The following is a 12,742-nucleotide window of genomic DNA, read 5'->3' as shown; positions in this document are numbered from 1 at the left end:
TGTTCAATAGTAAATTTAGACAATTCATTCAAATTACCCTGAAAAGCCAGGAGAGAAATGGGGTGGTAACTGGAAGAGGAAGTAGAATCTAAAGATTTCTTTTTTAGAGATGGAAGAAATAACATAAATCCTGACAAGATAGTTACAGAAGAGGAGGAAATGGATGATGTGGTAGAGAAAAGAATTGATATAGCATTACCCTTAAGGGGGCAAAAGCAGATGGGATCTGATACAGAAATCAAGGGGATTGGCCTAAGCTAGGAGAACAGATACAGTTTTCCTTAATTAACAGAAGAGAAGCTGTATATGCATAGATGCAGGCAGGTGAATAGGTGTCATTGAAGAAGCTTATGGAAATTCTCTTCCAACTACCTCAATTTCCTTAGAGAAATAGAGAGAACGTTCATCAATAGAGAGTGAATGGGGAGGGAGGTATTATATAGTAACCTAAGAGAGTGGGAGAGTGAATGGACTAAAGAAATAGTGTGGCTGATTTAAAGTAAAATAAGTTGGCAGAAAAGCAAGTTTGGCTTCATTAGTGCAGGTAAAGATACACAGTTGGTGAAAATTTCAGAATAATCAGGATACTCATTAGTCAAATAAGTACAATTAAGGGAGAGACCAGCAAAGGAATTGAGGATGCATGCAAGGGATTGATAACAATGACCCTCTATGGAAAAGCAGAGTAAGGAGGGAAGTGGGAACATGAGGAGGATGAGGGAGAGTGAGAAAGTGACAGGATTAGTAGATTGTTGGTCCTAGTGGTCTTTATATCAAAGGGAATGAGGTGGAAAGATAGAGAGTTGCATTTGAAGAGGAGGATGTTTATAGTTTAAATTGTCATAAAAATTTAAGAATTACTACAGCATATACCCAGATTCTTGGGATTCCTACATTTAACAAGAAAGTTCAGTGTAGAGGTAAAATGAGAATCCACATGGAAGGTAAGAGAAGTAAAGGGAAGTGATGGAATACAACCTAGGAATTCTTCATTTTAATTTGTATAATTTATCAAAAACTATTACAGAAAACTAATTTCAACTTTTCTAAGGAAAACAGTGATTCAAAATTTAAAAAAGAATGCAATCTGACTGATAAAATAGTTTAAGATTCAGTTACTTTGTTATTTTCCATGGCATCCAGTTTGTCTACTTATCTCTCTGTTCAAAATGTACTCATATCATGGGTTCTAAAGTCCTACATGTCTCTGCTTACAGTTAAATGTATAAAGTCACTTAAGCTAAAGTTAAATGCCATTCTCTTTAGTTTATCCTTTGACACCAGTATTAATAAATTTCTGCACTTCCCCAACATAGAGAAATCATTACTTTAAAAAACAACTTACACATTTAAAGATTTCAAAGCAAACCATCACCCAACCATGAACATCCACCTGCACATTCTGTAATTATCTACTTTACAAATTTGCCTACAACGTAACTTTATATTAAATCTGTTGAACAGTTAAACATACAATGAAAACAGCACTTTTCAGTAGCCTGGGAAAAAAATCAGTTTTGGTTTTCATCCTGTCACGCAACATTTATCAAATTCTATTCAAGTTCATTGTGTGACCTACAATAGCAGTTATCTGCTTTACTCACCTCCTTAATAGCATCTTCATTAGGGAGAATGGAACATAAACATGTGATATAGGCTTGCTGGAAAGATGACACATTTGAAATTTCTTTAGATTCTGCACATAGCTTTGACAAAGCAGTAGCCTGGGGGATGCAGTTAGATTTCAACAAATGTTTTATTCGCATTTGGAGAAAGAAAGGTCCTTCTTGTGCAATCAATTTATTGACTAGAAAAAAGGAAAAATAAAACAGTTTGATAACATATCACATAACAGGTTAAGATGAAAGTTGATATCTTTTATTGATGTTGGTATGTTTTTAGTGAATAAAAATTCAGTTGATATAACTGGGAAATTGATTCTGGTCTCAATACTCATCTAATAGAAAAGAGGGGAAAATAAATTAATTTTGCTAATGATTCCCACATTACTTAGTTTTATCTGGAACACCAAATCTTTTAATAAAGCTACTATTACCAAATTAATTATCTGACCTTCTCCTTCCTTACCTTCTGATAGTAAGGAATAGTGAAATGAACTATAAGCATAAGTGCAAGAAAAAGCAAGTAACCTATGTGGTATTAACAACTATAACTTGAAACCTTTTAAGGTACCAAGCTTTAAGCTGAGTGTTCTTATATACCTCTCATTTATTCTTCACACCACCACCAAGGCAAGTATTGTCGTCCCCAGTTTAAAGTTAGGAAAATTAATATTCAGAGAAATTAGGTAACTTGCCAAGGATTCCAAAGCCAGTGGTGCTCTTTCCTCTAAACCAGGCATTTCTCAAAGTGTGTTCCACCGACCAAAAGACCTGAGAGATAGTCCTAGAAAAAAAAAGGATTCCTTGGTCAAATCTCTGAACAGTCCTGCAATAAAGAAAACTGTTCACTTTTATTTAACCCAATTTTTCCCAAACTGATTTGACCAGAGAACCCTTTTACACATATTATTATTAGTATAATGTAAAATATATGTTCCTGGTTCAGTACACACTTTGGAAAATGCTGCTGAGTAGTACTGAATATTAAGTACCTGAGCACACTGATTTGCAGTGTTCTAGACAAGCCCTCAATTTTTGAACAATAGATACTCAACAAGTGTGTGGCATCATTTTAATAGTATTATTTAAAGAATAGAGGTGGGAACATTGCATGTCACGACAAAGGGTGAACAATCAAACTGCTTTAGGTGGCTCATCTAAAATAGCGTTTCTTAAACTTGAAAGTGCCTTCTGAAATCACCTGGGGAATCTTATTAAAATGCAGATTCTAATTCAGTAGTTTGGGGATGGGACTTTGGGACCTGAGATTTTGTTTTTCTAACAACCCTCTCAGGTTATACCCATGCTGCTATGTCTATACGCCACATACGGAGTAGAAATAATTAATATTAATGATAAACCACTGGTTGGGGGTGTGCGTGAACATAAACCCTGAACAGATCTTAACTGTGTATCAGAAGCAACTGTAGAGTTTTAAAAATTCTCTTTTTAGGTAGTACCATATATGCACATGACCAAAACTCAACAGGCATACAAAGAGGTATAGTTAAAAGTTGTCTTCCTTCTCCCCTGACTCCAGCCCCCTAGTCTCCCTCCTCAAGAACAATAACCATTTCCAATTTCTTGTTTATACTTCCAGAAATATTCTGAGTACAGAAAACATATTTTTCCCCATTTACTGTATCACACAGGTTATTCTATCATCATTGTACATTTACAGCTATCTCAATACTTTTAACAACTGAATAGTATTCTACTGTGTAGATGTACTATAACTGATTTAACCAATCCCCTACTGATATACTTGCAAGTTGTTTCCAAAATTTGGCAATAGTCAATAATGCTACAATTTACAGCCCTGTAAATAGGCTGTTTCATACATGCATGACTATATCCATAGAAAAAAAATTCCTAGAAGTGGAACTGCTGCCAAAATGATCTCCAGAGGTTGTACCAATTTACACTCCCATCACTTTATAGGTGGAAGGCACCCATTTACTGTGGCACTTCAAAAATATCTGGATCCCAGAGCTCCAACTCTGGAGATTCTGATTTAGTAGGTGGAGCCTGGAACTGGGGTGGGGAGAGGGGTGTGTGTGTGTTGGTTTTAAATTCCAAAGATACTCTAATATGTAGTCAAGGTCAAAAAGCATGGGCAGAAAACAGATCACTTTTATTTGGACTTTTCCATCTTAGTCTTAAAAGCACTAAATTCCACAAAATGAACTCATAATCATATCTCTCACTCAAATAGCTCTTCATTCCTTAATTCTATTTTCAGTAATGGTATTCTCTCAATCATACAGAAATGAAGTTTCGGCATTAGTCTGCCTTCTCAACTCCTTTCCTCAAGGAAATCAACTTAGTTGTTGTGTCCTAGCAATTCTTTTTAAAACAGTCCAATTTAATTCCTCCATATTATTTCCTGCCACATCTGTCAGCCTTATATTCTGTTCTGCCTAATACCAGATTCTGCTCTATTTATCTGCCCTACCAGGTTGCAAGCATTTTCACAAATCCCATACCTGAAAAAAGGAACATTACCTACACAACCCACCCCCTTGTAAATGCCCACAACATTTATTCGTTCATCACACTTAGTTTTCTCTTTAAGTACAGTAATAAAGGCTTACAGTGTACAAATGTTAAGACCTCAGGTGTTGGAATCACTAGTTTGAGGCTGAATCATGACTCTGACACATACTAGCTGTGAGACCTTTGGACAAATTAATTGACCTCTCTGAACCTTAAGTTTCTCCATCTGTAAAAAAAAAAATCAGTAATATCCACCTCATAGGGATGAAAAAATCATAAATGAAATACTAGTGAGGCAGATATGACACTTAGCACAGGGCTAAGCACAGGGTAAATGCTCAATACCAGTTGCTATCATTTGTTTTTGACATCCCCCTTATTACACTATCGGAAATTTGTGCACAAATACCACGTCTTGTTAACTTTTGTATTCCCTATAAACCTAAGCACAATGTCTTTCATATTAGAGATGTTTAATAAAACCATGTATTTAGCAACTGAACAGTTATCACTCCTCAATCAAAAACCTTTCATATTTCCTCACCTGGACTTAAATTCTGCTCCCACAATTTTAACTCTGTGGCCGGGGTCATGTGTAATCTGATTTATGGATTAAATGAGGTATGGAAAGCACTCACACAGCGCCCATCACATAAGAGGCACTCTGTAAGTCATAGCTATTATTTCTATGAGGTAAAACTATTTTACTCAATATATTACAACCACAGTTGAACTGCTGTCAATTTTTAACACAAGAGATCAACTCTGCATTTTAAAAATCATTTTAAGTTATGTTAAAATCGATCTTAACTTTATTTTTTAAAAGGAAATCCATCCATACACTTCAATATTTAAAGTGTACACTGAGAAGTCTCACTCCCAATTGTGATCCTTTCTGTATTTTTTCCCAAACATGTTAATGCAAAAATCTTTTTAATAATATATCCCCTCCTCCATCTAGATTCAACAACTGAACGGTTTTTGGCATATTTCTTTACCTAGTTTTTCTCTTTCTGAACCACTTAAAAGTTGCAAACATCGTGACAGTTTACCTCGAATACACTTCGTCATATAAAAAATGTTAACATCTAAGGTCCAGTTTAAAAACAACTTTTTTAGGGGTGGTCAGATGGCTCAGTTGGTTAGAGTGCGAGCTCTCAACAACAAGGCTGCAGGTTCAATTCCCGCATAGGATGGTGGGCTGTGCCCCCTGCAACCAAAAATTGAACACGGTGACTGGACTTGGAGCTGAGCTGCACCCTCCACAACTAGACTGAAGGACAATGACTTGGAGCTGATGGGCCCTGGAAAAACACACTGTTCCCCAATAATCCCCATAAATCTTTAAAAGAAAAGAAAAAACCAGCTTTTTTTTTTCTAACAGGAAAGCCTATTTTTGTTTTTACTGGAGACTCAGGTGGCACATGAGAATTCATCAAATGGCTTCAGAGGTGTAGAAGGGAAACAAAAATTAAACAACCAGGGGAAGAAGGTCAGAGTTGGCTGGTTCCTTCTCAGCCTGATTTAAGCGAGGGAGTTGGTGCCTCTGAACAATAAGGATGGATCCCTTCCTTTAATCCTTGGTCGGAGAGAGAAAGAAAAAACCAAAAGGTTATAGCGTTGGCCCTCCTGAGTCTCATGGAAATGGGGGGAAAGCTTGTTTTGATATCATAAATTATGGGAAAGGGGGGAGGTGGGTGCCGGGTAGGGTACAAGTCAGTTAGAAAATTGGCAGATACCAGATGGTAACTCTGGGTGACCTCTGAGTTGGGATTACTCCAGTGTGGTGGTGGGAGAGGCCCCAATGTTGATGGGGGTTGAAGTCTCTGGGCTGTGGGCTGCCCAGGGCTACGGACTGCACCTACTTCCAGGGGCTGCCATCATCCAGAAAGTACAGGAGGTTCTGCGGGCACTGGGCCTTAGGCCAAGAACCTTCCGTGGGGCTTGGCTAGGCCTGGTCTCGCCATCCTCACCTTCTCTGGTAGGCTGTTGGGGTGGCCTGGGGTAGAAAGGCCTCTGGTACCTGGGCCAGAATCTGAGTGGGAGAAACCCCCTCATTTCCCTGCTGATCATGCCTGGCAGAAGTGTGAACAACTGGTACTTAGTACACACTTCACTAATAAACTTTTTTAGGTGGGCGGGGGATGAGGGAGAATGTGATAGGCCAGCCGCCACAAATCGAACAGTACCCGAATGGGGGAGTGGGAATGAAAAAAGACACTCACACATATGATGATGCGGCCGGTCTTCAGTGATCCTGAAGCACCGAGTTTACTATTCTTCACCAATTTATACCATCTGTGTACATGCAGCTTAACAATCATGAGTATGCATTATCTCATTAAGAGTAAATTTATGACTTTTACATACAAACTACAAAATCCTTGAAGAAGCTGAAACAAGTTAATCACAAACTGAGCCAGTCTGCAAGGCTTTAGAATAACAAGAAATCATGGCTCCCCACAGGAGAAGCAGAAACAAAATTCAAGAATTCAAGGCAGGAAAAATAAAAATCTTATAAGCTTTTTTTCAAAAAGCTAATCTGTAAAGCATTTATTAAATTCCTCAGAGATTAAAAAATATACACTTTCATGCTTCTGATTACTATATTACTGACCAGAAGACAATCAATGAGATGATAGTCAATGTTTTCTAAGCATCGAGTATGTTGATATCTGGGCTGCAAGGGCAGTTGAGCTATAAAGGAAGCTTTCTTTTGATCTGAAATTAGGGTGAGGGTCAATTGAGAAAGCAGGCAGGCCACAGGCTGCTCACCATTTACACTGTGGTTCTCAGAATAACTCCTTACATGTGTAGGTATCCTGTATTCACAATCTTATAGATAGCGAGTGCTTAATTAATCTTTATTGAACAGAGAGGATATCGTGGGGTGTTACATAAACAGTGCTTCTCCCTGCTTCCATTGTTTTTCTATGTGAAAAGAAATTAAGTATTGTTAGCTCCTATGGTGGGATGGTATATTTGATTAGTACATCAGAGGAAAATAAATTGGGGGCATTTAACTCAACTCTATACTTTTTCTTGGGTTTGAGTCTGACTACAGAGAGCACGAGTTCTTTTCTACCCTAGTCGAACCTTATCTAAACTGGACCCCAAATTCTGGGATCCTTTTGAAACTATCTGGTTGTGTCCTCTAACAACTTTTATTAATAATAAAGGTGATATTTTAGCCTCCATGTGCCTATATTTATAAAGGAATGCCATTTACTGGGAACCTCAAAAGAAAACAATAAACACCAATCTCTTTTCTATCTAACAGCTCTCTTCCCAATTCGTTTTTTAGTCAGTGTAACTGATAAGCAGAATTATCAAAGGAAAAGGACCAAGAGAAAATCTAAGTACCCTTATTGTTAATCTTCTCACTACACAGAAAAACTCAAACAGCATATATACAGCAAGCTGTCAATCTTGGTGAATGAAGAAGCTAACTGGGATATTTTAACATTCAAATGGCCTGTTGTAAGACCTAAACTAACTATATGTCAAAAGTGAAAATATAAACTATTCTGAAACTCATTTTTATTCCAGAAACGTATTTAACAGAATGTGATCCTGTAAATTTTCCATTAACTTAAAGCAAATGAAATCACAATTGTTAGCCATACCAAATGAGATACTTTTGTGTGTCTAAAATGCAAATGTCAACTCAAATACATAAATCTTCTTGTCTTACACTGACAATATTGCAAATAAAAATGTTCCTTCTTTGCATTTCTCTACAGAACACTAAACTCCAATTTTCGTAAGTTTAAAATAAAACAGCAATTTTTTCCATGGTCCTCAGCTGTAGCAACCAGTGAACAAAATAGAGGCAAAGCTCTACGACAAACCAAGTAAAAGCAGACTGTTCATTCCCAGCTTAAGCACTTTGTATAAACATTGTTATGCAATGCAACATTTTAAAATAACTGCAAAGGGACACTTAAAACACTACGTAAAAATGCAAGAATCCTTAGGGCAAAAAATTAAATGCTAATGATTATTTTTTACTGTTCCAAAGAGGACAGAATGACTAAGTATAGATACACAGGTGAGATTCACAAAATTTTAACCCATAAATCAATTTCAATTATCTCAGAACTAAGTCCTCCTTCAATACAGTCAGTAAAGTTTTAAGGCTTACCTTCTTCTGTTTCTACTGGCTGTTGAGACAGAATTTTAAGAAGAACCGGATTTTTCCATACCCCTTCCTTGGTAACATGAACCAATATTTGTAGGTTATTATTCCCAAATTCCAGTAATGCATCATGTGACTCCTAAAACAAAAACAGCATATCCAGAAAACAGGGTAATTAATAAGCAATATAAATAGTAGTTTTGCCTTTTCAATATATCTGAATGTCTAGGAAAGGACCTATATCTTGGATTTCCTAAAAAGAAATAAGCAGGAAAAAAACTAGTCTCAAGGTTTTGTAAAATTCGGTTGCTGCTCTTTTTAAATGAAACTAGGGTGTTTTCACAAAGTTAAAGGGTACCTTTAAAATGTTTTCCTGAATTCCCCGTAGGTAAAATTATCACAATTTAATCTATATCCTTGCATTACTAAATTATTTTAGGGCCAATGGTATAGTTTTCCTTTAAAGTATTTCCTTTAAAGTATTTAAAGTATTCATCCAGTCAACCTATTCCTTTGAATAGAAATATTACTTGACACCAATTGTTACACACTTTTTAAATCGTTTAAATTCTTCTAACCAAACGACTTTTTAAAGGAGAGATGACCCTATATAAAACATATATGGTAACCAGACAGTATAGGTTATTAGCTATCATTCTATCTCCTCAGAAAACAAATAAAACATTGCCAATAGGTTGTTCTTTAAAATACTTATATACACAAATGGTGGGGGGGAAAAGGTCAGAAATTTAACTAGGCATAAATAATCAAGTATACGTCTCACTGTCCTTTATTACTGGGGGGATTATTGGTTCTTCCCATGTTCTAAAATCTTAACTTGTTCTCTCTTATTTTAGCCTGCTGAAATTCTCAAGGAACATAAGCTTCTGTTTATAGCAATATATTCCTTTGAAAAATATAAGTTAATAAAAATTCACAGACCTAAGAATATGATGTTATATTTATTCACTTAAGTGAAATATAAAAAATAAAGTTCATTCCCCCCGCTTAATTTTCATGTCAAAATAATAGGTTTTATTCTCTCTCTCTCTCTCTCTCTCTCTCTCTCTCTCTCTCTCGATGCTGAATTATCTTCTATTGAGAAAGGGCTTAAGACATAATATTAACACAGAAAGTGATATTTGCAATTAATAGTTTACTAATAGCAGTATTTTACTAAGGCTGCAGTGTTTCTTTAATAGCTTGACTTGTCCTCGGGCTTCTCTCTCCTTAACTTAGAATGTCAGGCATTTACTTTGCAGTGAAGATGAAAATTCCAGAACATGCTATGTGTAGTTACCATATTTGTAATATCTAAACATACATGTGCCATTATATTTTAGCAAAAAATACTATTACTCACAATGATATACAGGAAGTAAAATAAAAAGCCACACTTTAGGTTAAAAACAAAAACAGCTTTCTACTTTTTCATCTGTTCAAAATACAATTTATTCTGGGTAAGAACGATGTGTTTAATCCTTTGTTACCATTGGATACATATTATAGCAAAGTTACTTTTAAAAATATTAAATAGGGGCAGCTGGATGGCTCAGCTGGTTAGAGCACTTCGAGTTCTGAATGACAGGGTTGCCAGTTCGATTCCCACATGGGCCAGTGAGCTGCGCCCTCCACAATTACACTGAAGACAATGAGCTGCCACTGAGCTGCTGGAGCGGCAGCTGGATGGCTCAGTTGGTTAGAGCTCTCAACAAGGTTGCCGGTTCAATTCCCGCATGGGATGGTGAGCTGTGCCCCCCTGCAACTAAGATTGAAAACGGCAACTGGACTTGGAGCTGAGCTGCGCCCTCCACAACTAGATTGAAGGACACAGACTTGGAGCTGATGGGCCTAGAGAAACATACTGTTCCCCAGTATTCCCCAATCAAATTTATAAGGAAAAAAACAAGCAGGTGAAATAAATTAAAAAAAAAATTAAATAGAATCTTTAAAAACTATGGTGGAATTTAAGAAACATTTTTGAACTTAAATTTGTTTCTTTAAGGTAAAAATATCCTAGTCCACATCTTGAAATCTATAATACAGAAATACCAGCATAAGATGTTCACTCCAGCACTATTTACATAAATAGCAAAGAGACTTGGTCAAATGATTTATGGGGCAAACACACAACAGAATCCCAGGTAGTCATCAAAAAGGGAGACCAATATGTACAATCCTAGACATTATATCGACAATTGTGATATGCTGATTTATAAGATATTTGGTCTTCATCTATATAGTTCTTGGTTCATAGCTCCCCAAACTCTTAAAACTTCCTTATCGAGTGTTCAAGTATCTTTTGTTGTTAATGAGGCCACCTATGGACTCCATCCAAGGGTGAGAGCTGGTTGCCAGGAGAACGAACCACATGACACGAGATTTGGAATTTTCAGTCCCCCCACCACCTCCGGGGAGGGGAGAAGAGAGGGCCTGGAAATTGAGTTCAATTACCAAATGGCCAATAGACTTACTCAATCATGACTATTTAATGAAGTCTCCATAAAAACCTAAAAGGATAACATGTTAGTCCTTTTTAAGACTGAGCTTTAAGAGAGCTTCCAGGTTGATGAACATGTGGAGGTACTGGGAGAATGTTGCACCCCGGAGACGGCATGGAAGTTCTGCTCCACTTCCGATGTACCTTGCCCTATGCATCTCTTCCATCTGGCTATTCCTGAGTTATATGCTTTCATAATAAACTGGTGATCTATAAAGTCAAATGTTTTCTGAGTTCTGTGAGCTGCTCTAGAAAATGAACGGAACCCAAGGAGGGAGATTGTGGGACCTCTGACTTATAGCAGTAGGTCAGCAGTAGGACTTGCACTTGGTATTCAGAGCCGGAGGGGGTCATAGAACCGCCAAATCTATAGCCAGCCGGTCAGAAGTCCAGGTAACAACCTGGGTTTGTGGCTGGTGTCTGATGTGAGTCTTAGGGGAGAGAATGGGGGCAGTCTTGTAGGACTGCAGCCTTAACCTGTGGCATCTAGTGCTATCTCCAGCAGAACAGAGTTGAATTAATTCTTCAACATTCTGCTGGTGTCGGACAATTGCTTGCTGGTGTGGGAAACCATCGCCCATGGTGGAAATGGGTCTGGGGAACCCCATTTAATGATAATGTTAAGTTTTTAAAAAGTTACAAAAGATAGGATCTCATTTTTATTTATTAAAAAATCCACTTCAGAATGAATTTTTATATCCATAGGGAAAGGTTTGGATACGTTACACAGCTATAAATTGTGATTTAGTGTTCTATCTGTGGCCTGCCTGCTCTGATAAAACTATTCTCTTACCAAAAGTATCCTCAAAACCTTGTCCATTTATCACCTAAAATAAGAAAACTTCAGAGTTTTACCTTTTAGATTTCAACAGGCACATCTTACACTTATCTGTACCTCTACTGCATTTATTTTATTGAACACATTAAAAAATATATCCTAGATAGCTGATTAAAAAAACTTACACAGATGGGGGAAAAGGCAAATATTTGATTTAGGCATACAATCTAAGAAAAGAATGAAGAGATGTGAGAGTATTCTCTCTGCAAAGGATGCTAATAAATAACAGCAATAAGTAGATTTGCCCTTCTAGAATGTCATGTATCAGGACAAAACTACGGGCAGGCCTCAAACAAAAAGCGACAAAATCAATGTACAATGTATGAAAGATGACTTTCGCAGCTATATGATTATGTGAGGAATTAGTACCGCAATACAGGGATTAAAATAGGCCAAGAACATGACAAAGAATCCGCTTCTCCCCAAAGAGAAAAAGATTAACATTATATCATTTCACTTTGGGTTATATAGCACAGAGGGAAGAAATTTCCAGATAATGGACGTGTCTATTAATATGCAAATCTTTACATGTGTCTACACAAACTAGGTGCAAGCTATCATGGAGTTTGGGTCTTTGAGAACACAGTTAACAAAGAAAGTTCTGGGTGTTTAACTCTGGGCAAGATAAGTAACCTCTCTATGACTGCCTATTTGTAAAAGGAGATTCAGATGTTTATAAGGTTTGTAATTTGATTAAAATATACAAAACATGTAAGACATAATGTAGAGCAGTGTTTGGCACATAATTAGTGATAATAAATAAATGATAGTTATTATTGCTTATAGTATGTCTATATTTAGAAAAGTTTTTCTGTCTCTACCAGTAACAGGCAAATCTGCTTCCTGTCACTGGCAGCGCACTTGCTTTTTCTTCCTACCCTACTCTCCCCTTCCCCAACTTGCTACTTGCTCTGATCTACTCACCCTAAGAAAGCTGATAATCAAGCCAATATGAAAGTCAACAAACTTAAGCTCTCCTATAAGTAAAATGCACTAATAGAATCTATGATGACTATTTTGACACAATCCCTGAAGTGTTAGGGAGAAATTACTAGATAAATGTTCTATGAATAATCCAAATACTGCTACCTTATAACCATGTACATTTTTAATAGCTACCTTATAACCATGTACATTTTTAATAGCTT

The 12,742-nt window shown here is 36.8% G+C and overlaps 1 protein-coding gene across 1 annotated transcript in view; it reads right to left on the bottom strand.

Annotated features, from left to right (window-relative positions):
* RLF (RLF zinc finger) overlaps nucleotides 1-12,742 on the bottom strand; it is a 69,854-nt gene that overhangs the window by 31,347 nt on the left and 25,765 nt on the right. The window contains exons 4-5 of the mRNA XM_033114445.1: nucleotides 8,263-8,395; nucleotides 1,605-1,807 (exon numbers count right to left, since the gene is read on the bottom strand). Coding sequence (XP_032970336.1) covers nucleotides 1,605-1,807; nucleotides 8,263-8,395 — 336 coding nt within the window. The remainder of the gene's footprint in view (nucleotides 1-1,604; nucleotides 1,808-8,262; nucleotides 8,396-12,742) is intronic.

Source organism: Rhinolophus ferrumequinum, chromosome 9 (assembly GCF_004115265.2).
Source record: "Rhinolophus ferrumequinum isolate MPI-CBG mRhiFer1 chromosome 9, mRhiFer1_v1.p, whole genome shotgun sequence".
NCBI classification, from domain to species: domain Eukaryota; kingdom Metazoa; phylum Chordata; class Mammalia; order Chiroptera; family Rhinolophidae; genus Rhinolophus; species Rhinolophus ferrumequinum.
Note: the sequence above shows the minus strand (reverse complement) of the source record. Positions and strands in the feature narration are given on the sequence as shown.